This window comes from Rattus norvegicus, chromosome 8, assembly GCF_036323735.1.
Source record: "Rattus norvegicus strain BN/NHsdMcwi chromosome 8, GRCr8, whole genome shotgun sequence".
In the NCBI taxonomy this organism is placed as follows: Eukaryota; Metazoa; Chordata; class Mammalia; order Rodentia; family Muridae; genus Rattus; species Rattus norvegicus.
In genome coordinates, this window is record NC_086026.1 from 73565341 (window position 1) to 73589052 (window position 23712).

A 23712-nucleotide genomic window follows, 5' to 3' on the forward strand; every position below is an offset into this window, starting at 1 on the left:
CCCCAGCACTTTGGAGGGAGAGGCAGGTGAATCTCCGAGTTTAAGGCCAGTTTACTAAACAGACCGAGTTCCAGGACAGGCAGGATTACACAGAGAAACTACCTTGAAAAACAAAAACATACTAGTTCTTTTCCTACAGGATGTAGAAGTTGACAGCAACATTTCACTCAGGGAACAAAGTGAATTCTGGCATGGCCTCCGCCTCTAATGTCAGCATTAGGAGCCTGGCAAGGAAGATCCATATGAATTCTGTACGTTTCTTAGGAGTCAGGCAAAGCTTGAGGCAGGATGACATCTAGCTCTCCGTATCCCGGGAGCCTCTACTTAGAAGCATGTATTCAGCAATAAGCATACACCGACTCGTCACCTTGCCACCCTGGGTAAGTGCTGATGTTTTTTCGGGAGGCTAGGCCTCCGCAAAGCACTACCCACTACAGTAGAGACCTGCCTCTCATATCCCAGATCCGGAGAGCAGGAAGGGGGCAAAAGTTACAGCTGTGGCAAAACACATTCGGGCGCGAATACAAAGGCCGGGAGGGACAAGTACTATCCCATTCCCCGACCACAACTCACTGTAGAAGACGAGCATAAAACTCCTCGGCTGCGCGATTCAAACGCACCCACATGCCTCTGTCCGATCGCTCCATTGCGGTGCAGCTAAACTGAACTGCGCGCCCAGACGCTGACATCAGAGAGCATGACCCCGCCCAGCCGGAACTACTTCACACATTAAGTTTTGTTTGTACTCAACGCTAACACATTGTTTTAATTTAGTAGAGGATCCCTTCAATCTACCATTCCAAAAGTATCCCATTTCTGTTAGTGGGGGGAAAAATGGATTAAAAGAGATGGTGTGACGAGGGTGGGCGGGATGAAGAGAAAGAAAACTCTCGCGAGAGTTTTAACGAGTTACGAATTATTCCGCGAAAAGGAGTCCCTCTTTTCTAATCACTGTTTTTAACTTAAAAAATAAATAAATACATAATTTTAACACGCGTCACGTAATAATAAACCTTTAAAATTTTTTAAGTGTAGCAGAAAGATAGCTTGTGTCTCTACGTTGTTTTTCATTAGGGGCAGGATGCGGAAGACGAGTGGAAGGATATATAGAGTACAAGTGATAAGTTCTTCCTTTTCCTGTGGGAGCAGCCGGGTAGAGAGGAGCGTGGCCTTCTCCTCTCCCCGCCATGGTGAGTGGAGGTCCTCTTCACCGGGCTTTCCCCTGATTTCTGGGGCCTGTGGAAGAGGGTGAAAATTCTGGACGTGGGATCTACAGAGAGGAGGCAGTGGGAAGTGGACCTAGCACTTTTTTTGGCCGGAGCTGGGTTGTATGCGCTGCGGCAGCCATCTTAGAGGCAACGTGGGCAACAGCGCAGGGTGGATGACAGAGGAACCTTTGGGATCTTTGCTTCCCTTAGTTCTAAGAAAACGTGGCTTCTGGAAGCGGAGCTTTTTGATGTGGGAGACTTGTCGGGTTCTGAGTTGTCCGATGACAACTCGGCGTAGGCCTTGGCGGGTCATGTGCCTTCAGTGCAGTTAATTTGTGTATCCAACTTCAAAGAAAAGATATGAGGGAATTCTGTGTAAACGCCTTATAGAAAGATCGTCTATTTCTTTGAAATAGTTCTGGGAAGTCAGGTCTTTGTTACTTTATTTGATATAATCTAGACGTTTTTACCTTAAAACAATTCGCAGACAGTAGTAGTAATTGTTTCTTGACGTGTTTATATCTGCTTTATTTAGGTGGGTTAATGTTGGTCTAACCACGATAAATTAAAGTTTGGAGACAGGTCTGCAGTTACATCATTAAATTGACTAGGTTGTCCTATTGTGCAACAACTTTAAGGGAGAAAAGGTAGATGGTCTGGTATCTGGAAGAACACGTGGGAGATAGGGCAGAGATCAGTGCAAGTGGTAACTCAGGTAGAAGTCTGTAGAGTTGAAGTATCAAAACTTCTGAGCTTGATAAGGGGTCTGGAGCGTTGGACAAATGAGCACCATAGCTTTGCTGAAGTTGGTGAGGGTAGTGTTTACGTGGTCTTATATTAAACAGTATCTTTGAACATTTTCATTCTGCTTTAAGCTTGTTATTAAAATTGGCAGATTTTTCAGGTTGTATGTTCTTTCACTGTAAAACTATTGACATGATAAATAACCACTGGTGTTCTAAGACAAGCCATTCTGACCTGAAACTGCTCCCACAGATTGGTGTGTATATAACCTCAGCCAGTGACTTAGTCTAGATTTTATGTGTTTGCCTCCAAAAATCAAGCTCCTGACATTTAATGATGGGAAGTTTGCCTCCAATGTTGTCTCTATAAGTACTCTTAATTTTCTCAAGTGAATCCATTATTACAACGTGATAGGGCTCTATTGGCGTTTTCTGTATTTCATGTGCTGGTTCTTGACACTGTTACTTCCTGCCTCTGGTCCCCCATTATTCCCCAGGTATTCCTCTATCTCTTTGCAAGTATTAACAAGATGGGCTTTACAAATCTAGGTTCAAAGACAGGAGATGGTACTTTGAGTTTTAGTTACTTTCTTCTTTTCTTCCAAGGCTTGTGCCCGTCCCCTCATATCGGTGTACTCTGAAAAGGGGGAGTCATCTGGCAAGAATGTCACTTTGCCAGCTGTGTTCAAAGCTCCCATTCGACCGGATATTGTGAACTTTGTTCACACCAACTTGAGGAAGAACAATAGACAGCCCTATGCTGTCAGTGAATTAGCAGGTATGGATTTACATTCGTCGTGGGTATATACTTTAAAGGCTTCTTTGCAGTAAATGATGAGATTTCCATTGGTCCGTGTTTCTGAACTCCATGATTTTTGTGGCTATTCTGATACTGCCTTTACCATGCATAAATTTAAGTCATGGGTTTGTTATAAATTAGTACCTAAACCTGCTCTTACCAATTATAGGTCATCAGACCAGTGCTGAGTCCTGGGGTACTGGTAGAGCTGTGGCTCGAATTCCAAGAGTTCGAGGTGGTGGCACCCACCGTTCTGGCCAGGGTGCCTTTGGAAACGTATCCTTTGTTGGTGTTCTTGGCAATTGACCCAAGTGGACTTAAAGTTTGTATTAATAGTTATTAATAATTGAATCACGTTTAAAAGTATTAGTATCTAAAGGATCTGAAGATGTTGAGGGTGGACTTGCAGTGATGTCGTAATTTGCGTCTTACTCTGTTCACAGCGACAGTTGCCTGCTGTCAGTAAGCTGGTTCAGAAGGTTGACGAATGTTGTTGCTGAGCAAGTAATGACCTTGTTAATTTTCTAAGTTTGAAAAGAAAAATTCTTGACAAAAGAAATCAGATGTGTCGTGGAGGCCGCATGTTTGCACCAACCAAAACCTGGCGTCGTTGGCATCGCAGAGTGAACACAACTCAGAAACGATATGCCATCTGTTCTGCCCTGGCTGCCTCGGCCTTACCAGCTTTGGTGATGTCTAAAGGTCTGATGCTTTGATGTGTGACGTTTAGTTTTAACTTGCACCTAAGTCAATTTAGCTTCTGATAATTCTATTTCTCTGCCTGCTAAAGCCACTTTTGCTTATATAAATATATAGTGAGCCTTTGATTGTAGCTCCTATCAAATTCTTACCATGTTATTAACTGTCAAAATGATGAAACTCCACTTAATGGTCCGTGTTTCTGAAACACATGATATTAGTGGAAATTCTGATTTGGCAGTTTGTATTGTGCTTTATTTTGAGGTGTCGTATAAATAGTTGAGGCTCCTGCCACTAGAGGCATAGACAAGAGGATCTCTTGAGTTCTGGGACAGTGTCTCTGGGGGAGAATTTGATACTTTGCTGTTAAATGTTATATTGGGTTTGTTAGGTCATCGTGTTGAGGAAGTTCCTGAACTGCCTTTGGTGGTTGAAGATAAAGTTGAAAGTTATAAGAAGACCAAGGAGGCTGTTCAGCTGCTTAAGAAACTTAAAGCTTGGAATGACATCAAAAAGGTAGGTTCAGCATACACACAGTCTGATCTTCCATGCTGTCAGATTTGGATTCAAAGGATAAGGTGAGGTTTTATAGATGGGTGGTTGGTCTTCATTTCTTATTGGTTATTACTATAGAAACTTAGTTCTTTACAGGTAACCTAGGTAGTCTGCTGTGGGTATGATTTGTGGTAGATGTGTATGTGTACAGATTTGTGTGTGTCTAAAAAAGACCGCTTCGGGGATCTTTTTTAGTTTTTTCCGGAGCTGGGGATCGAACCCAGGGCCTTGCGCCTGCTAGGCAAGCGCTCTACCGCTGAGCTAAATCCCCAACCCTGGGGATCTCATTTTTTCTGTCATCTTTTTTACAGGAAGGCCTTGATCTCCTTGCAGTGATGTTGTAATTTGCGTCTTACTCTGTTTTCAGTGACAGTTGCCTGCTGTCAGAAAGCTGAATCAGAAGGTTGACGAAAATTATTGCTGAGCAACTTAAAACTTTAGTTAGCTTGAGATCTGAGCCGTGAAATGTTACACAGTTGTGAATTTCAGGGATCAAACAGCATCAGACCTGACTGAACTTTTTGCTTGCTTAGATGGTTTCTTGTTTTGTTGAAATTGAAGATCTGGAAAGTTTATATCTTGATCAGAATAACAAAGCTCATCACCCTGTAGGTCTATGCCTCCCAGAGAATGAGAGCTGGCAAGGGCAAAATGAGAAACCGACGGCGGATCCAGCGCAGGGGACCCTGCATTATCTATAATGAAGATAATGGAATCATCAAGGCCTTCAGAAACATCCCTGGTAAATCTTGTATTGTTTTAACTGCCTGTTTTGTGCAAGCTTGCTCAGCTGTGGTTATGATGAAATTCCACTTCATGGTCCGTGTTTCTGAAATAACATGATTTTGTGGAAGTTCTGATTCCTATGTGAGTGAGTTCCATCCACCATGATGACTAGAGCTTCTAAGTGATGTGCAGCTCAAAAAGCCATGGCTTCCTGATTCTTCTTTCCCCTTAAAGGTATTACTCTGCTTAATGTAAGCAAGCTGAACATTTTGAAACTTGCTCCTGGTGGGCATGTGGGGCGTTTCTGCATTTGGACTGAAAGTGCTTTCCGGAAGTTGGATGAGTTGTATGGCACTTGGCGTAAGGCTGCTTCCCTCAAGAGTAACTACAAGTGAGTTTCCCTATGTTTATTACAGATTAATGACTAAAATGTCTGATTATATTTGCCTTAAGTTCTGCATTCAAATTTTGTTTACATTTTCCATTGTTGGAGTAGTGTTTCTCTATGGTTATTAACTGAAAATTTAAAGATAGGAAATTCTATATCTGAAGAGTTGAAACATTTAAATTACAATTTTTTTTTTCCCGGAGCTGGGGACCGAACCCAGGGCCTTGCGCTTGCTAGGCAAGCGCTCTACCACTGAGCTAAATCCCCAACTCCTAAATTACAATTTTTTAATGCTTTATGTTCAGTTTGGACTTGTGGGTTTTTTCTCCCCCAGCCTCCCCATGCACAAGATGATGAACACAGACCTTAGCAGAATCTTGAAAAGCCCAGAGATCCAAAGAGCCCTTCGAGCACCACGGTAAAGTTTTGAAACTTAAAGTGTAGCACTTGTTATAACCTCCTTTGACTTTTAAAGGTGTTGACTAACGAATGCTACCTCTTAATCTTGATAGCAAGAAGATTCAGCGCAGAGTCTTGAAGAAGAATCCACTGAAGAATCTGAGGATCATGTTGAAGCTGAACCCTTACGCAAAGACTATGCGTAGGAACACCATTCTCCGCCAGGCTAGGAATGTAAGTCATAATTTGCCATGTCAGTTTTTTAATACTTGATTGCCTCCCCTCCCCTGAGACAGGAATTTATGAGGACCAGGCCACCAACTAGCAGACAGATCCCACCTGTTCCTCCTCCCCACCCCCCCCCCCAAGCACTGGAGTTTAAGGTGTGAGCTGCTGGACTCCCATTGAAGATAGGATTCTTATATCCTACATGTTTTTGTTGCAGCACAAACTTCGAGTGAAAAAGCTGGAAGCCGCAGCTGCTGCACTGGCAGCCAAATCGGAGAAGATTGTTCCAGAGAAGGGGGCTGGAGACAAAAAACCTGCAGTAGGCAAAAAAGGAAAGAAGCCTGTGGATGCCAAGAAGCTGAAGAAGCCTGCAGGGAAAAAGGTGGTTACCAAGAAACCAGCAGAGAAGAAACCTACCACAGAAGAAAAAAAGTCTGCTGCATAAACTATTAAAATTTGTTAAATTCCAGAGAGCAAAAAGATACAGCCTATTTGAATAAATCAAAGATGCAGTGAGAAACGTTTGTGTGACTCTTGATTGTGGGATTTCATGGGCAAGCCTAGGTCATCAGCACTACAGAGCAAGAAAGAGCTTTATTTTTAATAAAATTTCATTCTCTAGACTGATTTGTTCCACATATTAGTCTACTGTAAAATAATTTTGGGATAGTTGACTAATTTGCAATGAAATCCAGTCTGTTAGTATTTGGTACAGATGTTTTAGGCTGAGAAGCAGGACTAAATCGGGAACAGCTAGGTGCTAAAGACTATGACTGTTGTAATGATAGCCACTAGAGGGCATCGTGGTAAAAGGAAATGATGTGTCTGCCACAATTATGGGCTGTGTGCGTGGGGGGTGTTCTCTAACAAATGTCAATCAATCATCCTTGATTGGATAGCCTTCATTTCCTGTTGCCTTTATGGTATTTGGTCAAAATTACTAACAGACAATATGAACTCGGCTAAAAACACCACTTGTCCTAAAACATGGGAATTCATTAAGCTTAGCATAGTTGTCCCTACTAAGCTTAAGTATTTGGTATTTTGGTTTCTACCTGCAAAATTGTAGCCTTTGCAGAGTATAAAGTCACTTGGAAAAGCACGTTAAAAGTGCTGAGATGGGGGGCTGGGGATTTAGCTCAGTGGTAGAGCGCTTGCCTAGCAAGTGCAAGGCCCTGGGTTCGGTCCCCAGCTCCGAAAAAAAGGAAAAAAAGAAGTGCTGAGATGAGTGCTGTTTTCCTGAGTCTGAGAGACATTAGGGACTGAAGAGTCCACGCTCTTGGGGATTCCACTTTATTTTCAGATTCCTAGTGTCCGGCGACCTTACCTTCAGCAAACAACTGCAAGAAAACTAGCGTCCCTCGCTGATTTCGGTGGTCGGAAGTGACGTCATCAGCGCGCGCCAAGTAGAAGGCAGCGCTTTACGGGAGTGGAGGAGCATGTTGAGTCGGTTGCAGGAGCTCCGCAAGGAGGAAGAGACCCTGCTGCGTCTAAAGGCAGCCCTGCATGACCAACTGAACCGTCTCAAGGTGAGCGTGCAGCCCTCCAGCTCTAGCCCCTCGTGAGCGTCCGGCGAGCGCGGCAAGTAGAGCTCCGGTCCACTAGTAGACCTCCTCCGGTTTAGCAGGTTTACCTTCTGAGCCCACGTCCACCGGAACCGGGCCCTCCAGCTCACGCTTCAGCTGCTGGTTACTATTGTTTATATGCATTAGAAAGGACTTTAATGTTGTCAAGCTAGTATTGAGACTTAGATCCGCCTGCGGTGCGAATGAGATCTGGGAAAGAAACTTGTCCCCTAGAGTTCCCAATAACCCTTCCGGGAACAGATAATGACTCGGGTGCAGCTTAGGTCGGCCTTGATTACGTCTTACACTTAGGAATAATTTGGCCCCTGCGAAATGATGGTAATCCCTGCTCAGCATTCATGGGCAAGATCTTTAAATGTAAGTGACATGGGGATTACACTTGTGGTATAGAAAACGATATTCAGCTTTTCTCAGGGCACTTATAAATGGCCCACCCTTAATTGCATCAGTACCTCTTACAAGCACTTAATGATTGTGTATTGAAGATGACCTCCCAAACACAGGTACCCTGGTGCTCCAGGAAGCACGTGCATTTTTAGCCTTTGCCTTCACATTCTCATTAATGAGTAGACAAGCTCAAGCTTAGGACAACCATCTATGTCTGTGGAGCCAGATGTCTCCTGGGGTGAGGGTGAGGGATGGGGAGAAGTGGCCTCCCTGTGTAACCCAGGCATGCCTTGAACCTAGTGTATAGCTCAGGTTGACTTTAAACTTGCCTCCTACATTTTTAACCTCAGTGTACTGGCACATGCCTTTAATCTCAGCACTTCAGAGGCAGAGGCAGGTGGAGACCTGTAAATTCGGGGCCAACTTGGTTTACTTATGGAGTTGTAGGACAGCCAGCGTTACAAGGTAAGATTCCGTCTTAGGGAAAGAAAAAGGGGGAGAGGTAAAGCTCCCCCTGCCTTTCTAGAGCAGTTCAGGGATTATAAGCAGTTCTTTTCCATGAGGCCAACCTGTACAGTGTGTAGTAGAATTCACTCACTATGGTAACCCAGCGGAATACTCAGTGAAATGTCTTTGGCTGTTCTTTCCTAGGTCGAAGAATTGGCCCTTCAATCAATGATAAATTCTCGAGGACGGACTGAGACACTGCCTTCTCAGCCTGCACCTGAACAGTTATGTGATGTAAGTTTAGTCAAGTACAGGCTTCCAAATAAGAGTATAGAGTCCCATTGTGCCTTTGCTCCCTGGCAGGCAAATACTGTATGGCACATTATTACCAAGTCCAGAGGACTCTGGAAAGTACCATTCAAATTTTTGGGGACATGGGTAAATTACTGTGCATGCAAGGTAAGCAAGTACCCTACCAGTGAACTGCATCTCCAGCCCCTCATCATTTGTAGCTGGGCAATCAGTTACTCTACATTAATCATCCAGGCAATAGCTTGTCTTTTATACTTTGTCAGCTTTAGGCAGCCTCTACTCTTCTAGTGTACACTGATATGCCCAGCCTGCCCAGATCTCACACTACTCCATCCTTTCCAGCTACTCAGCTGAGCCCCGAGAAACCAGCAGTGGTTGTTGTGGTAAAGGTGGGTTTGTTTTGAAGCACTGTCCTGTATCCAGGCTAGCGGCCTTCTGGTGTCCTTCCCTCAGTATGCTGTGCTTTGAGACTTCCTTATGAACTATGTAGTTGTCACTTTGTTGATGGAAGGTAGGTCAGTTGGCATTTCAGTAAACACTGACTCCTAATCCCTTTTCAGTAATGGAGAAACAAGAAACAGGAAGAGGACTTTCAGCCATGAAAATATGAACCTAAAATTGAAATTTTTTTTAATTTTGATTTTTATTTTGTCAAGACTTTTACTTTTTTTTTCTTTAAGATTTTATTTTATTCATATGAGTACACTGTAGCTGTCTTCAGACACACCAGAAGAGGGCATCGGATCCCAATACATATGGTTGTGAGCCACCATGTGGTTGCTGGGAATTGAACTCAGGACCTCTGGAAGAGCAGTCAGTGCTCTTAACCGCTGAGCCATCTCTCCAGCCCTGGACTTATTTTTATAGCTATGTGAATGTATGCTAGTATCCATGGAAGTGTCACATACCCTAGAGAAGGGGCTTGTGAGCTCCAGCATGGATGTTAGGACTCAAATTTGGATCTTTTGGGAAAAGAAACAAGTACTCTTTTGTTTTTCTAAACAGAGCTTCTCTGTGTAGCCCTGGCTATCCTGAAACTCACTTTGTAGACCACGCTGGCTTGGAACTCAGAGATTCACCTGCGTCTGCCTCTTGAGTGCTAGGATTAGAGGTGTACACGACCAATACCTGGCATGCAACAAGTACTTTAACTGCTGATCATTCCTCCAACTTCATAAATGAGATTTGATTTGAAAGAATTTGCTGTTTTGAGACTCAGCTTCTTCACCACAATCCTAATGCTGTTTATTTTTCACAGATGTCGCTGCAGGTGGACAATGAAGCATCAATCAATCAAACTGCACTGAAGCTGAGCACAAGGAGCCCAATGGAGGAGGAGGAGGAGGAAGAAGAAGAGGAGGAAGAATCTGATTCGTGAAGGGGACAAGGGCTAGGGTTAGTTATACAAACTAAACTAAGTCTTCGGTACTTCATCTCTTCAAAGTCGTCTTGCAGGGCCTATGTGAGAGATATACTTATAAATGGAAGAGGCTCAGTCCATAAAGTATCTACATGCAAATACGAAGACCTGAGTTTGGAGCCCCAGAATCTGTGTAAAAACCTAGGCAGAGTGTCGAGTGCCTGTAACCCCAGCACTGGAGATAGGAAGACCAACAGATCTCTGAAGCACACTGGCCAGCCTCATCTAGCCAAAACCAGTGAGTTCCGGTTTACTCAGAGACCCCGTCTGGAGAGCAGTGGTGGTGCTCATAGAGGCACACATCTCAATCCCAGCACATATGTATGGAAAGGGTTAAATAACTGCAAAAAAAATGGTTCTTTTCTACCGAGATCTATAAATCAGTTCAATCTCACTACTAGAGGAATGGGGGAAAGTAGATAACATCTGATCATTAGGTAGAAGATCATAGTAAGACACAGTGTGAGCTAACTTTGGCATTTACACACCTGTAATCCCAGGCTTTAGGATGCTCTAGCAAGAGTGACCGCCATCCACTGTGAAGCCAACTTGAACTATAACCAAACCAAAACAGTGCCAGGTCTTACCAGGGGTCAGTCACAGGGATGTGACAGGGGAGGCAAAGGTAGGATATCAGGTCAGTGTGATAGTCCACAAAGCAAGTTCAACAGCCATACTCCGTACAGAAAACTGCCAGCAACCTCTGGCCATCAGCACGCCTCCTCAACACACCAAGTACGTCATATACACCCCCATGCTGACAACTCCCTACACAATATCTACACTGGTTTTGTGTAAGATGTTCTTCCAAAGAAGAAACCGAGGAATATCCATGAGTTGGCCTTTTTGTGTGTGCATGTATGTATGTGTTGACATGTGTACCACTATGTGCATATGGAGGTCAGAGGACAACTTATGGACAACTCTTCCACCGTGTGAATTCCAAGAATTGTACTTAGGGTTATAAGGCTTGGCAACAAGCCCACCGAGCCAGGTCACCTGCACATGACTGCTGCTGGTGTTTTCAGGCTATATTTTGCTCGTGTATGGGCATGTGTAAGTACATGTGTATAGAAAACTTAATCTCTCAAAGCTGGAATTACAAATGTTTCTGGGATACCCAGTTTCTAGTGTGCTGGTAGCCAGACTGTGTTCGCCACAGTAGCACAGCAGTCCTCTTATGATTAAGAATATTCCTTGGCTCTGCATCTTGTTTTTCTGACGTTACAGCCACCTCAAAGCATGACAAAGCCATAACTCTAATACTGAAACCATTTCTCAGCATAGTACAGCAGACTGACCAGCAAGGACTTCTTGAGAGCATGGCCGATGAAACTGTAAGCAGGCTTTGCTACATGAAATAAGAAATGTTCTGTGAGAAATCACTTAGAGTTTCACTCAGGCAGGTTTCCAACCACTGTTAGCTAGGTTTGTCTCTCTTTGACAAAGCCACCTGACAGGAAGAATTCTCAACTGAGAAACTACCTCTGTAAGATTGGACTTAAGCCTTTAGGGTGTTTCCTTGTTGAGGTGGGAGGGTGGACCTGGGTACTATACTTAAACCAGTAAGCAGCATTCCTCCCTTGCTGTACTGACTGGTTGTGTCAACTTGATACAAGCTGGAGTTATCACAGAAAAAGGAGCCTCAGTTGTGGAAATTCCTTCCTGAGACCCAGCTGTAAGGGTCTCAATTAGTGATCAAGGTGGGAGGACCCAGCCCATTGTGGGTGTTACCATCCCTGGGCTGGTAGTCATGGCTTCTATAACAGCAAGCTGAGCAAGCCAGTAAGTAACACCCCTCCGTGTCCTCTGCATCAGCTCCTGCTTCCTGCCCTGTGTGACTTCCTTTGGTGATGAACAGCAATGTGGAAGTGTAAGCTGAATAAACCTTTTCCTCCCCAGCTTGCTTCTTGGTCGTGATGTTTGTGCAGGAATGGAAACCCTGACTAAGACAGTTGCCTTTTGCATCAGCTTCTGGGCGAGTTTGAATGCCTGCCTTGGTTTACTTCAGTAGACTTGATTCAGGATATATAAGCCAAGTAATCCCTTTCCTCTCAAAGTTGCTTTGGCTATGGTGTTTTGTCACAGCAATAGAAACCCTCATACACCCACCTACAGGTTTTCCCTTGTAAAGAGACTACTCATTCACAGGTCCTAAGGTGGTAGGAAACACTGTTAAGTTCGTACAAAGACTGACATTGCAGGAGACCCATTAGCCCACTGCACACATCTGGTCACTGTGTGTGCTTTGCCTAGTTTTCTTTTTTTCTTGTTTCTCTTGAGACAAGATCTCTCTGCACACCCATTGCTATCCTAGAATTCACTATATAGATCAGGCCAGCCCCAAACTCAGATCCACCCAATCCTGTCTCCCAAGTAGTAGGATTAAAATCGAGTACGTTCTTGGCTCATGGCATTTTGGGCTAGTTTTTATGTCAACACAAGGTAGAGTGATTTCAGAAGAAAGACCCTCAATTGGGAAACTGCCCCCATCAGATTGGCCTGTGGGTAAGCTTCTTGTGCATTCTTTTTTTTTTTTTTTTTTTCTTTTTCTTTTTTTAGGAGCTGGGGACCGAACCCAGGGCCTTGCGCTAGGCAAGTGCTCTACCACTGAGCTAAGTCCCCAACCCCCTGTTGTGCATTCTCTTAATGAAGATTGATGTGATTGAGGGGCACTGTGACCCTTGGGTGGTATAAGAGGTTCTGCAAGCATGCCAGGCAAGCCTGTAAGCTGGGTTCCTCCACGGCCTCCTGCTTCATTTCAGTTTCTGTCTCTAGGTTCCTGTTGTCCCCTGGATGGTGGGCTGACTACAAGCTATAAGGGAGTGTTCATACCAGCAACAAAAACCCTCGTAGGCCCGTAGAGTATTTATGTCTTCCAACTGTGTTCCTGTTTTTACTTTCCCTACCTCAGTTTCCAGCTAAATCCTCTTAGGACTTCATTGCTGTGAAGAGACACCATGACTGTGGCAACTCTTTTTTATTTATTCATTTATTTATTCATTTATTATATATAACTACACTGTAGATGTCTTCAGACACACCAGAACAGGGCATCAGATCTCATTACAGATGTAGTTGCCAGGATTTGAACTCAGAACCTCTGGGAGAGCAATCAGTGCTCTTAACCTCTGAGCTATCTCTCCAGCCAACTGTGGGAACTCTTAGAAAGCATTTAATTGGGGCTGGCTTACAGTTTTAGAGGTTAAGTCCATTATCATGGCTGGAAGCATGGCGTTATGCAGGAAGACATGGTGCTAAAAGAGCAAGGGTTCTACATCTTGATCCAAAGGCTGTGTTCTACACTGGGCAGAGCCTGGGCATCTAAGAAACTTCAAAGCTCACCCCCACAATGGCACACTTCCTCCAATAAGTGCCACTCCTGGGCCAAGCATTCAAACACATAAGTCTATGGGGGCCATACCCAGTTACACCACCACAATCATTTTATTTCCTGTAGTCTAGAGAAATTAAAAGGCATGCCGCAAAAGCAAAAATCTCTTTTGTCCTTTTTACTTTAACTTGATAGTATTTTTATTAGAATAAGAGATTAGATTTGATAAACATCTTGAGTAAAGTGGTTAAAAGGGTTTTCATACAATTTGTAGGCACTATACACGTTTACAATAGCATTGGTACTTAGACTGGAAGAAAGATAGAACTCTTGATACGTTGATTCCTTAATCCATTTGTGACATTCAAAATAACTACCAATTTAGAAACACTAATCCAAACTCAGAGACATATACCACTAAGTATCCCACACAGTATATTTAAAAATAAATATAGAAATACAACCAGAAGTCTAAAAATCACCACAGTAGACAGACTGAAGCCCCAGCTATCATGGCAGTGATGGGCTCTGGTTAGATTTTTTTTTTAAATGGGAACTGCTGAGTTCTATACCAAAAGCAAAAATAAAATACCATGATGTACACGTTCTGGTGCTCATTTCAGTAGCAGCAAAGCATGCTTTTCATGCATGCACTGCCTGTGAAGGGTCTCAGAAGGCCCCCTCTCCTCAGACTGAGAGGTCACCAGCAAGAGTGAAGTACCAAGGGTCCGAGAATCCTGACAATACAGGCAGCCAGCTAGTGAGTCACGATGAACAGCAGCGCAAACATCAGTAAGAAGACCACCCAGGTCACCAGGGTTTCACTGTAGTTCAACCTGGCATGTATTTGATGAACAGACAAATAGCCCCAAGCACAAAGCCAATCCACTTAGGGGAGTAACCATAGCGATAAAGACAATATTAAAAATGACACAAGTACGATTTGGCACATGCTGTGTTCTTCATCCTTTGTCACAGATGAGATGCACATCTGAACATAGACAAGCATGGGAGAGGCCTGAAAGCAACATGGCATGCCACTGGGCAGAGGATTCCTCTCTGCTGCTTCCCAAAGGCTCAGATGCTGGCAGCGTGGGTTGGTGTGCTGGGCTGGTTAAGCCCAATGGTGGAGCAGAGCCAGCCTGCGAAGTCTACCTCCTCGGCATCAGATCTCTTGATGAAAGCATGTACCTGTGCAGGAAACAAGGAAAGGGAATGCTGATAAAAATGAAGGAAAAGCAGGGTGGCCTGGGCACCACTCAGAGGATGCCTTGAGTGCTCACCCTTGGGCAGCAAGTAGGCCAGCTGCAGCCAAAAGACCTAAACATAAATGGGCCGGCCTCTGTCCAGCCTACATACATAAACTTCGAGGCCCTGGGGAATGTGTTAGAATGTACACTACACTCAAGGTTACACAGGTCATGGCATTGTCTGGATCTTACAGTATCACAAGCCTCTGTCAGGGCCATCAAACTAGAACCAGTTGAAGAGGAACTCAGGATACTGGATATGTGAGGTGAACCAGTCAGAACTGGGGGTGGGAGGTAAGTCTGTCCTCAGGAAAGGTATGGGAAGGCTTCTCCCTGATTACATCCCAGGTACCCCTGTAACTCACAGGATGGCAGAGATTAATGCCTGGCACTGTGAAGTGCCCCAAACCTGACAAGTATAGGGGAAGGGTAGGAAAACGGCTCAGATGAACAAACAGGTTCTATAAGACTTACCATGAGCTGCTTCAGATCTGCTCTCTCTGCAGGGTTCTTTATTAAGCTGAAAAGAAGATAGGTAATGTTAGGAGTGCTACTCCGAAGTCACACTGCCTCTGTTTGTATGGCGGCCCCTTACGAAGGCTGAGGACTAGAGCTTGAACCTTGCTCACCCTCCATTATAGGCACACCTTCATTGTGTCTAGCATGCAAGTCTTGCTGAGTTAAATCAAGGTCAGAAAACAGGATGATCCCTCAAGTTCTAGCACCCAGGATCAGACAGTCATGAGGCCCAGCACACAAGGGTTATGGTAGCAGCCAGGGTTAATTAGAGGGGATAGGGTAGGGCTTGGGGGGTGGGGGGGGGTGTCTTAGCACATGGCACAAACTTACCACTTATTCACAAAATCCTGAAATTCCAGACTGAATACTCCACTGGGCAGTTTTGGAGGAGGCTGCAAATATTTCAACATGTGAGACACTCTTGATTCCTGTTCCATTGCCTCCCCGCCACACCATGCCTCTGGCCACTGCTGCCCTATCAGTTCCAGAAAAGTGGCCTTGGGAACTCTAGCTCCTCCTCACTCACCTTGTTGGGACCACTTCAAGTATTCTAACACTCTGGTGAGAGAACAAACCATGTTCCCCTCAGCCTGTTCACTCTCCTCTAGAGAAAGGTTGTGTTTTAGCTTTGGAACCCTCTGAATGAAGATACGCAGATGTAGAAGAAGGGTATGTAAGAGTGCTGGCTGGCCTAGAAGTGCCACTAGCAGTTACCAACAGCAGAAGCTCCAAGGACGCACAAACCAGGAGGCACCACTCAGGCCTGACAGTACTCCCAGATGCCATAAAATTCCCTTCCTTAACCCTGGAGAATCAGGTTAATAAAACATTAACTGACAGAGACCGAGTGTGGATGAACACTGCCCACATGCAGCACAAGGATCCTGAGAGTAGCTCTAGGAAATCTTAGTTATGTGACCTGTGCGCCAGTAGCTTTCTTGGGAGGAGCAGTTCTCGAGATATACCTAAGATGTCACTGCTCTAACCAATAAATAGCAGCCCAAGCATTCCATAGGCAGAGGTAGATGGGTCTCTGAGTTCTAGGTCAGCCTGGTGACCTAGTGAGTTCCAACCAGGCCTTATAGCAAGACCCTGTCTCAAAAAGAAAACAGAAAAAGAAAGGTCAACTGGGTGGTGCCTGTTTATAGTCCCGGCACTTGGGGAAGCTGAGGCCTTTGAGACTAATCCAGGCTATATAATGAGGCCCTATCTAAAACAAATGGAGTAAGCACTGGTTCTGCACGAATGGCTCGGTTCGGTGGAAGAGCTTCCAAAGCATGCATGAGGCATAGGTCTCATTTCCAGCACTGCAGAAACAACAAAATACAAGCCCCTTACTGAAAGCCCAGCAAGCCCTCCCTCTCACCTTGAAGGCTTAGTTTGAGGTCAGTTGCAACCCAGATTGTAGAACAGTGGCCCAATCTTGTAGGACAAGCCCCACCCTGCAAACTGTCCCAGCTGTTGAGAAGGCTGTGTGAAATATTCAAGAGAAAACAGCTGGCTTCCAGAAGCCAGTATCTGTTCCTTCTGAGCAGGAGGGGGTAGGCAAGAAAGGACTGGGTGCTAGCAAAGGCCTCAGGGAATGGAAGGAGGCAGGTGAAAGAAAGCACTGGGGAAAAGTGCGAGCTACTGCCCATCCTGGAGCCTCAGTTTTCTTACCTATGTAAAGAGGGCAAAGACAGTTTCACCCTCCTCAGCTGGCTTTAAGGACAGAGTGAGAACAGATTGTGAGCACTTGTGGGCAAAGCAGTGCACAGAGCTGCACAGGTGGTCCAGGCAGCTTCCCCACGGACCTCCCACCCAGAGCCATAGAGGTTTCAACAGGCAGAGGCCAGACGGCCTACCCTGCATTGATGAACCCCTCAAGCCTGCACTGCTCTGCCTTGTTCCTTGCTACTGCTTTGCACAGTGCCCTCTGCATAGGGTAGAGAAGTAAACAACTCCTTGATGGGCAGGAAAGCACTCACTGATTTATAACCTCTACAGTGACCAGGATATTATTCCCTGTTAAGTCTGTGACAAACAATAGGTCTACTTGTGCTTTTAAGGGTCTGTTTTCAGAGGAGGATACAAGAAGACTGCCTATAATTTTTTGAAGTCAAGGATGGGTGATGGCTTTATCTGAGCCCAGTGTTGCCTCTAAAACATGTCAGCATTCACCCCTTCTTATCAACTGCCAAGGCTGCTCCTGCTGCCCGACAGAGTGCTGGCCCAGTGGGTTTCCTCTCACATCCCTGTACTGCCCCAACCTACACTTTAGCAAAGACTGGGGCAAGTCTCATCCTTCCTTAATATAAACCTACTTACACATAAATTTCACAAGTGGTATGGTTCTTCATATTAAAATCAGACAAGAATTTTAAATTTTTTAATCATCTACAATAGGCATCTACAATATACATTTAAAAAGACTTTTCTCAAATTCTCCTGCTACCCAAAAACACACACTCACACTCTTTCTCTCTCTCTCTCTCCCCCTTCCCTCCCCCTCCTTTCTCTCTTTCTCTCTGAAACTGTCTCACTCTACAGAGCAGACTCGCCTAGAATTCATGGACTTCTTCCTTGGCCTCCAAGGCAGTGGGATCATAGGAAGTCATCCAGAGTACTTTGCTTCTTTCCCAGACCTGACAATGGACATCCTCATCTCTTTCTATAGTCACTACTCTTTAACAGCACTTAATAGTCCAAGTCTGTGTGTTACAGCTCCCCACTCACTAGCCTGCCTCCCCACCCCCCAGCCATCATGGAGACTGGGCTCCTGCTCTTCCACCTGTGGTCCATCCCGCTTACTGACACCTCACACCTCCTGCACGCAGATGTGTGTGTATGCACAGAACAGCTCAGTAAATGAAGACAGGCAAACATCAGTGTGTGAATGGGAGGCTCCTGATCTTGGGAAAGGAAGAAGGGACTCTGATCTGACAATTCCAAGAGCAAAGCCCAGGCACCCTGAGGACCACACCATATAAACAGCTCACCCAGTTTTCCCTCCCACCTCCCCTTCTGAGACCGGGATCTCACTGTGTAGTTCAGGCCTGCCTGAGCTTGGAACTCTGCAGTCTCAACCTAAGTACTGGGATCACAGGTGTGCGCCAACACACTTATCTAACTAGCGTTTTTATTTTTTCCCCTTGTCATTTTTCCTTTTCCTTGGTTTTCTTCCCCCATTTTATTTTGTGTATAGTTTTTTTGCCCAAATTTTTGTCTATGCACTTTACAGATATAGACAAGAGGCCACACCAAAAGAGGTGTGGTGGAACATATATTTAACTCCATGCATGCGGTGCTCACAGAGGAGGGTACCAGATTCCTTGACCTGGAGTTTGAGATGGTTGTGAACTGTCATATGGGTGATGGGAATTGAACCCAGGTTCTCTGCAAGAGTAGCCACTATGTTTAACCACTAAGCCATCTCACCAGTCCAGAACTACTTACTTTTATTGTTTTGTTTTTTTTTCTAGACAAGATTGCGCTATGTAGCATGACTGTCCTGGAACTCTGTAGACCAGGCTGGCCTTGAACTTAGAGACCCACTGCCTCTGCCTCCCGAGTGCTGGGATTAAAAGTGTGTGCCACCACCACTCTATTTACTTTGTTCTCTTACTTTTTTTTAAAATTATTTATGTGAGTGCACTGTCACTGTCTTCAGACACACCAGAAGAGGGCATCGGATTTCATTACAGATGGTTGTGAACCACCATGTGTTTGCTGGGAATTAATTCCAGGACCTCTGGAAGAGCAGTCAGTGCTCTTAACCACTGAGACATCTCTCCAGCCCTCTCTTTAACCACCCCCCCGCCCCCCCAGAGCTGAGGACCGAACCCAGGGGCTTGCTCTACCACTGAGCTAAATCCCCAACCCCTTCTATTTAACTTTTTTTTTTTGGTTCTTTTTTTCGGAGCTGGGGACCGAACCCAGGGCCTTGCGCTTCCTAGGTAAGCGCTCTACCACTGAGCTAAATCCCCAGCCCCAAACTTCTTAAATAGAGTAAAGAAACACCGAGGTCAAGGAAGCCTGGCAGCACATACCTCATTGACGATGTAATCCAACAACTCAAAAATTGCCATGGGAGGTCGGCTATCCATTCCATATGCTGCAGATTTACAAAGAAGAAGAAGAAGAAGACACTTTACAGATATAGACAAGAGGCTACTTATCAGTATGAGTCAAGGGGTAGAGCATGGGTCATGGACCATAAAAATCCACTTTGTACAAGGCCTAATATGGAGGCCTAAGCATGTCTATGAGTCTGGGCTCGGTATCACTCAGTTTCTTCTCTAAAGCATATTACAGCAGTGCTCATTAGCAAACTGCTTTCAAAATTAGATGTGTGACCTTGGACAAACTGACTGACCACTGAGTCAAGAGGCAGGGCTTTGGAAAGAGTCAAATGACAATTCATCTTCCCACCCTTACATTTACAGAGCAGCGAATGACATAAGAACTAATTGTGTGCAGGGCTATATTTGGGTTTGGCCTTTATGCACTGTATAGCTAGAGCTCACAGCCTCCCAAGTGCCAGGCAAACTTTACCACTAAGCCACACTTAGTTGAACTTGTCTTTAATTCTCCCTGAGCATCCATTTCTCCCTTTCCTACCAAGCCCCCAAGCAAGTCCCTTCTCTGGTTGGTTATCAACACTGGTGCCTTTACCTCCCTGCACACATTCAGCCACTTCAGTGTCATCAGGATAAAGACCAGGTATCCATGGTCAGATGGGGACACCCAGCAGAAGTCACATAAAAGTAAAAAGGCTAGGCAGGGCTGGAGAGATGGCTCAGCAGTTCAGAACCCTGACTGTTCTTCCAGAGATCCTGAGTTCAATTCCCAGCAACCACACGGTGGCTCACAATCATCTGTAATGGAATCTGATGACCCTCAGAGAGTGACAGTGTCTCATATAAATCAATCAATCAATCAATCAATCAATCAATCAATCAATCTTTTTTAAAAAAATGAGATGGCTAGCCAGGTGTGGTGGAACATATATTTAACTCCAGCACTCATGAGGCACAGGCAGGGAACAAGTTCTGGGAGTCCAAACAATCCTCCCCCAACAAAAACCCCAACAGAAAAGACTGTGAAAAGACAGTCCCCAAGTACCAGGTATCAGTGTGCATCAATCAGAAGCATGTGCTGCTGCAAAGTTTCTGCTTAGCAGACTGGCCACATCTTAGAAGTCTCTGTGGCATTGGCAAGGAAAGTATTCTGTGCCTCAGTTTCTTCTCTAAAGCATATTACAGCAGTGCTCATTAGCAAACTGCTTTCAAAATTAGAATGTGCTAAGCAGATCCATGGAGACAGGAAGTGAATAGATCGGTGGTTGCCAGGGATGGGCTAGGGGGAAGGTGAGAGCAACTGGTAATGGAGAAAGATGTTCTGGGTGATGAAAATGTTCTAGAAAGAGGCTGTGGTGGTGGCGGCTGTACAGTGGAGAAGTATATACTACAAACCACTCAGCTATAATGTAACTTAAACACAGATTTTATATGAATCTCATAATTTAAAAAGAAATCTGCATTATTAAAAAGCAAACTAATATTTTTAAGTTCTAAGCGCAGTACCTGGATCACAGCCAAGTACTCAGCAAACAAACAGCAGGCGCTGTTGGAAAGAACAATAGTTTTCTACACCCACCCAAGTACCCTGCTGCTCCCACAGGACCCAGCCTGACACCCAAAGAGAAGCAGCTACCCACAATTCCCTAATAGTAAGGGGCCACACCCCCACCTCCAGTCCTCACTGGGGATAGCAAGTCACTCACAGCTGAGGGGCCTCCCAGGGGTCCTTGGCCTGGGTGGCGTTTCGGCCGCGTCTCCTTCCACCTGGCATCCAAACAGCAGCTCCAGCTCCTTGGCATCAGGAGGAGGAATGGGGTATCTTCCAACTGCCATCTCCACCAGAGAGAGCCCCATGCTCCAGATGTCCGACTGCACAGAGTAGTGAGTCCCCTGGAGTCTCTCAGGCTATGGGGGAGACAGGTGATTATATTCCTTGGTCTAGGCAGACCCCTAGGGCGGCTTCAGTGCTTTTACCTTCTGGTGTCCCTCACTCTGATACCTCACACAGTTAAGAGTTCCTTTGGTCTCTTGAATGTAGCCTCTATTTATGAGATCTCTGACCTCTCCTCACTGCTCCATTTGCCCTGGATCCTGCCTCAGCTGGCAGCACCCACAGTCAGGTCCTGGCAGCTCGTGGTTCCTGCTTTAACCAATATGGCCCCTGACCTTCATATGTAAGTAGCCTGTCTTAAGCACACATGAGAGGCTTATCATCAGTTCCAACTCTGAACTGCACAGGATCATGCGCTGACAAAGGTGGGACACAGCAGGAAGGAAACAGCACAGTCCGTCTGCACACTGAGCACTAGTTTATCAGACATTTACTTCACAGACCCTTCAAAACCTTCCCTGTGATCACACTGTGCTGATCTAGACACCCGACTAGCTTCTCCCATGACATTTCCAATCCTGATAAGGACTACTCTAAAACTGACCATATAACCAACACAACCCCAGTCACTAAGTCATGGGTCAGTAAGTTCCAAGGCCTAATGAACGTGAGAGTTGGCAACTGAGTGGCCCCAAGTGCAAGCTGCTCAGCCTTCCTTCCCATCTACAGAAGAAATCAGCGAAGAGCAGAACTCCCCTGAAGTCAGTGGAGCTGCAGGGGGAAGGGGGGAATGTGTTCAGTAGAACTTCCCTATAGATACTAAAGAGGGGCTGTGGGGCAGGCTAAGGGCACTGTGACACCGACAGTAACTAGAGTCACAGTGGAGGTGAAGACCAGCAACGAGCAATGGGGAGTTGGACATAATCCCTACGTAAGGAGTCGGAGCTGCTGGCTTCCTAGCTCTAGTTAGTCTCACCCCTACATAGGAACTGCAGAGATGGACTCAGACCCTTAAAGATGGGGCAGCTCTCTGACTGGGCATGAAACACTCTGGGCCTTAGGCCAGTCCTAACCATCTAGACCTGCACTTTTCCCTTGGTTGTGTAAAAACTACCCTTACTCTCATCCTCCTGTGCACTGCCTCTGAAGCACTCCCCACAGATTTCCATCTTTCCCTGCTACGTTAGAAACAGATTATTCAAAGACCCTCTCCTTCAGTCAACCCCATACCACCCACTCACCAGCATTCCTAACACCCTTAATGTGCCAGACCCTAAGAAAGATAACTGGGCTGAAGCTTGTGATACAAGAAGGAGAAAGACTCCATGATGGCATGATCATGGCAATGGGACAGCTGCCTGCAGTAATCAGGTGACAGTGGGACTCAGGAGAGTTGGGCTCTGGAGAAAAGACTACCAAGACAGGATGCTGGCTGAGCTAGAGTAGACTCTAAGCAGGAGCTGGATGCCAGGCAGGGAAATGATCCAGACACATTCATAAAGAAGGTGGAGAGAGGCAGAATGGAGGAAAGGATTTCAAACCTATTTTCTAAGTAGGTCCACTAGAGGATAAAAGAACTGGCAGTAGCCAGGTGGGGTGTGGTCATGTCCAAGTCTCTTGGGTTTAAGGGTCTGGCAATCAGATAAGATGTCAGGTGCATTCTCAAGTCTCTTTAGAATGGAAGCCAGACTCTGGAGCTAGATCTCTTGCAGTGCCTGAGACCTCAATTACATGTAAACACTTGTGAAAGGAAGACACTTGCTCTTCCCCAGAGGCCCACTGTGACTCATTTCTCAATCCTTATCCATCACCACAGTGAAAATGTATGGCTCCAGGTTCATAATATGGGGGTGCTAATAATGAAGCCTGCAGAAACACTGGAGAAAGGGAACTTCAGTTCATACCGACATGTAGGACCTTGTTCCCACGAAGGAGTTGGCCATGGAGTCAATTAGCTGCCCGCTGACCCCAAAATCGCAGAGTTTGATCTCCCCACGTGAGTTCACTAGAATGTTGGAAGGCTTGACATCTGTGAAGAAGAAAAAACAAGAAATGACAGCACAGAGTGGTTTGTGGAGGGGAAGGATCAGTGCTGTCTAGATCACACCACATGCGCCATCACAGGTGATCTGTGACCTGTAAACTCCAAAGGAAGTAGATAATGATGTCTACTCTCTTAGGACTCAGACCTGGCCATATGACTCATCAAAAGGAGTCAGCTATCATCACCAGTCAAAATGCCAAAGTCTGGAGCAGGGCACATTGGCTCTTGGGAGGCAAAGGCAGGTAGACCTTTGAGTTCAAGGCTAGCCTGGTCTACAGAGCTAGTTCCCAGGGATACACAGAGAAACCCAGTCTCTACACACAAAAAGAAGCAGAAAAAGGAGTAGGAGGAAGAGGAGGAAGAGGAGGAAGAGGAGTGGGAGTGGGAGGGGGAAGGGGGAGGAAGAGGAAGAGGAAGAAGAAGAGGAGGAGTGGGAAGGGGAAGGGGGAGGAGGAGGAGTGGGAGTGGGAGGGGGAAGGGGAGGAGGAGGAGTGGGAGTGGGAGGGGGAAGGGGGAGGAGGAGGAAGAAGAGGAAGAGGAGGAGTGGGAGTGAGAGGGGGAAGGGGAGGAGGAGAAGGAGGGAGAGGAGGAGGAGGAGTGGGAGTGAGAGGGGGAAGGGGGAGGAGGAGGAGGAGGAGTGGGAGTGGGAAGGGGGAGGAGGAGGAGTGGGAGTGAGAGGGGGAAGGAGGAGGAGGAGGAGGAGGAAGAAGAGGAGGAGGAGGAGGAGTGGGAGTGAGAGGGGGAAGGGGAGGAGGAGGAGGAGGAGGAGTGGGAGT

At 45.8% G+C, this 23712-nt stretch overlaps 4 protein-coding genes and 5 non-coding genes across 13 annotated transcripts in view; 7 read left to right on the top strand and 2 right to left on the bottom strand.

Annotated features, from left to right (window-relative positions):
* Positions 1–874, bottom strand: part of Zwilch (zwilch kinetochore protein) — a 33247-nt gene extending 32373 nt beyond the window's left edge. The window contains exon 1 of one of the 4 annotated variants that reach the window (XR_010054029.1): positions 574–874. Coding sequence is in view for 1 of the 4 variants with exons in the window: in NM_001427745.1 (NP_001414674.1) it covers positions 574–626 (53 nt within the window). In the remaining 3 variants the exon portion in view is untranslated. The remainder of the gene's footprint in view (positions 1–573) is intronic. The other 3 variants (XM_063266191.1, XM_039082443.2, NM_001427745.1) reach the window with 3 other exon arrangements.
* A 262-nt stretch (positions 875–1136) lies between these two features.
* On the top strand, positions 1137–6260 carry Rpl4 (ribosomal protein L4). The gene is given in 10 exon segments (NM_022510.1): positions 1137–1190; positions 2558–2729; positions 2920–3026; positions 3314–3452; positions 3841–3965; positions 4617–4746; positions 4965–5121; positions 5453–5536; positions 5631–5751; positions 5963–6260. Coding segments are annotated over 10 exon segments (1266 nt in total). The 5' UTR covers positions 1137–1187; the 3' UTR covers positions 6191–6260.
* Positions 2778–2845, top strand: LOC120094440 (small nucleolar RNA SNORD18). The gene has a single exon (XR_005488755.1). It is a non-coding gene; the product is annotated as a small nucleolar RNA SNORD18 (small nucleolar RNA).
* LOC120094441 (small nucleolar RNA SNORD16) lies at positions 3155–3253 on the top strand. Its single transcript, XR_005488756.1, has one exon. It is a non-coding gene; the product is annotated as a small nucleolar RNA SNORD16 (small nucleolar RNA).
* On the top strand, positions 3616–3686 carry LOC120094437 (small nucleolar RNA SNORD18). The gene has a single exon (XR_005488752.1). It is a non-coding gene; the product is annotated as a small nucleolar RNA SNORD18 (small nucleolar RNA).
* Positions 4333–4431, top strand: LOC120094442 (small nucleolar RNA SNORD16). Its single transcript, XR_005488757.1, has one exon. It is a non-coding gene; the product is annotated as a small nucleolar RNA SNORD16 (small nucleolar RNA).
* Positions 4798–4868, top strand: LOC120094439 (small nucleolar RNA SNORD18). The gene has a single exon (XR_005488754.1). It is a non-coding gene; the product is annotated as a small nucleolar RNA SNORD18 (small nucleolar RNA).
* Positions 6261–7162: 902 nt separating the features above from the next.
* Snapc5 (small nuclear RNA activating complex, polypeptide 5) lies at positions 7163–10728 on the top strand. Its single transcript, NM_001109643.2, has 3 exons — positions 7163–7274; positions 8370–8459; positions 9736–10728. The coding sequence occupies exons 1-3, from the start codon at positions 7185–7187 to the stop codon at positions 9853–9855; spliced, it is 300 nt and encodes a 99-aa protein (NP_001103113.1). The 5' UTR covers positions 7163–7184; the 3' UTR covers positions 9856–10728.
* A 2678-nt stretch (positions 10729–13406) lies between these two features.
* Positions 13407–23712, bottom strand: part of Map2k1 (mitogen activated protein kinase kinase 1) — a 71438-nt gene continuing 61132 nt past the window's right edge. For both annotated transcript variants that reach the window (NM_031643.4, XM_039080739.2), the window contains exons 6-11: positions 22797–22921; positions 20765–20966; positions 19029–19093; positions 15331–15392; positions 14956–15001; positions 13407–14422 (exon numbers count right to left, since the gene is read on the bottom strand). In NM_031643.4, coding sequence (NP_113831.1) covers positions 14309–14422; positions 14956–15001; positions 15331–15392; positions 19029–19093; positions 20765–20966; positions 22797–22921 — 614 coding nt within the window. In that variant the 3' untranslated portion in view covers positions 13407–14308. The remainder of the gene's footprint in view (positions 14423–14955; positions 15002–15330; positions 15393–19028; positions 19094–20764; positions 20967–22796; positions 22922–23712) is intronic.

Coding starts and splice junctions, on each gene's coding strand:
- Snapc5 (NM_001109643.2), top strand. CDS start 7,185: ATGTTGAGTCGGTTGCAGGAGCTCCGCAAGGAGGAAGAGACCCTGCTG. Junction 7,275..8,369: donor ACCAACTGAACCGTCTCAAG/GTGAGCGTGCAG, acceptor GTTCTTTCCTAG/GTCGAAGAATTGGCCCTTCA. Junction 8,460..9,735: donor CACCTGAACAGTTATGTGAT/GTAAGTTTAGTC, acceptor TATTTTTCACAG/ATGTCGCTGCAGGTGGACAA.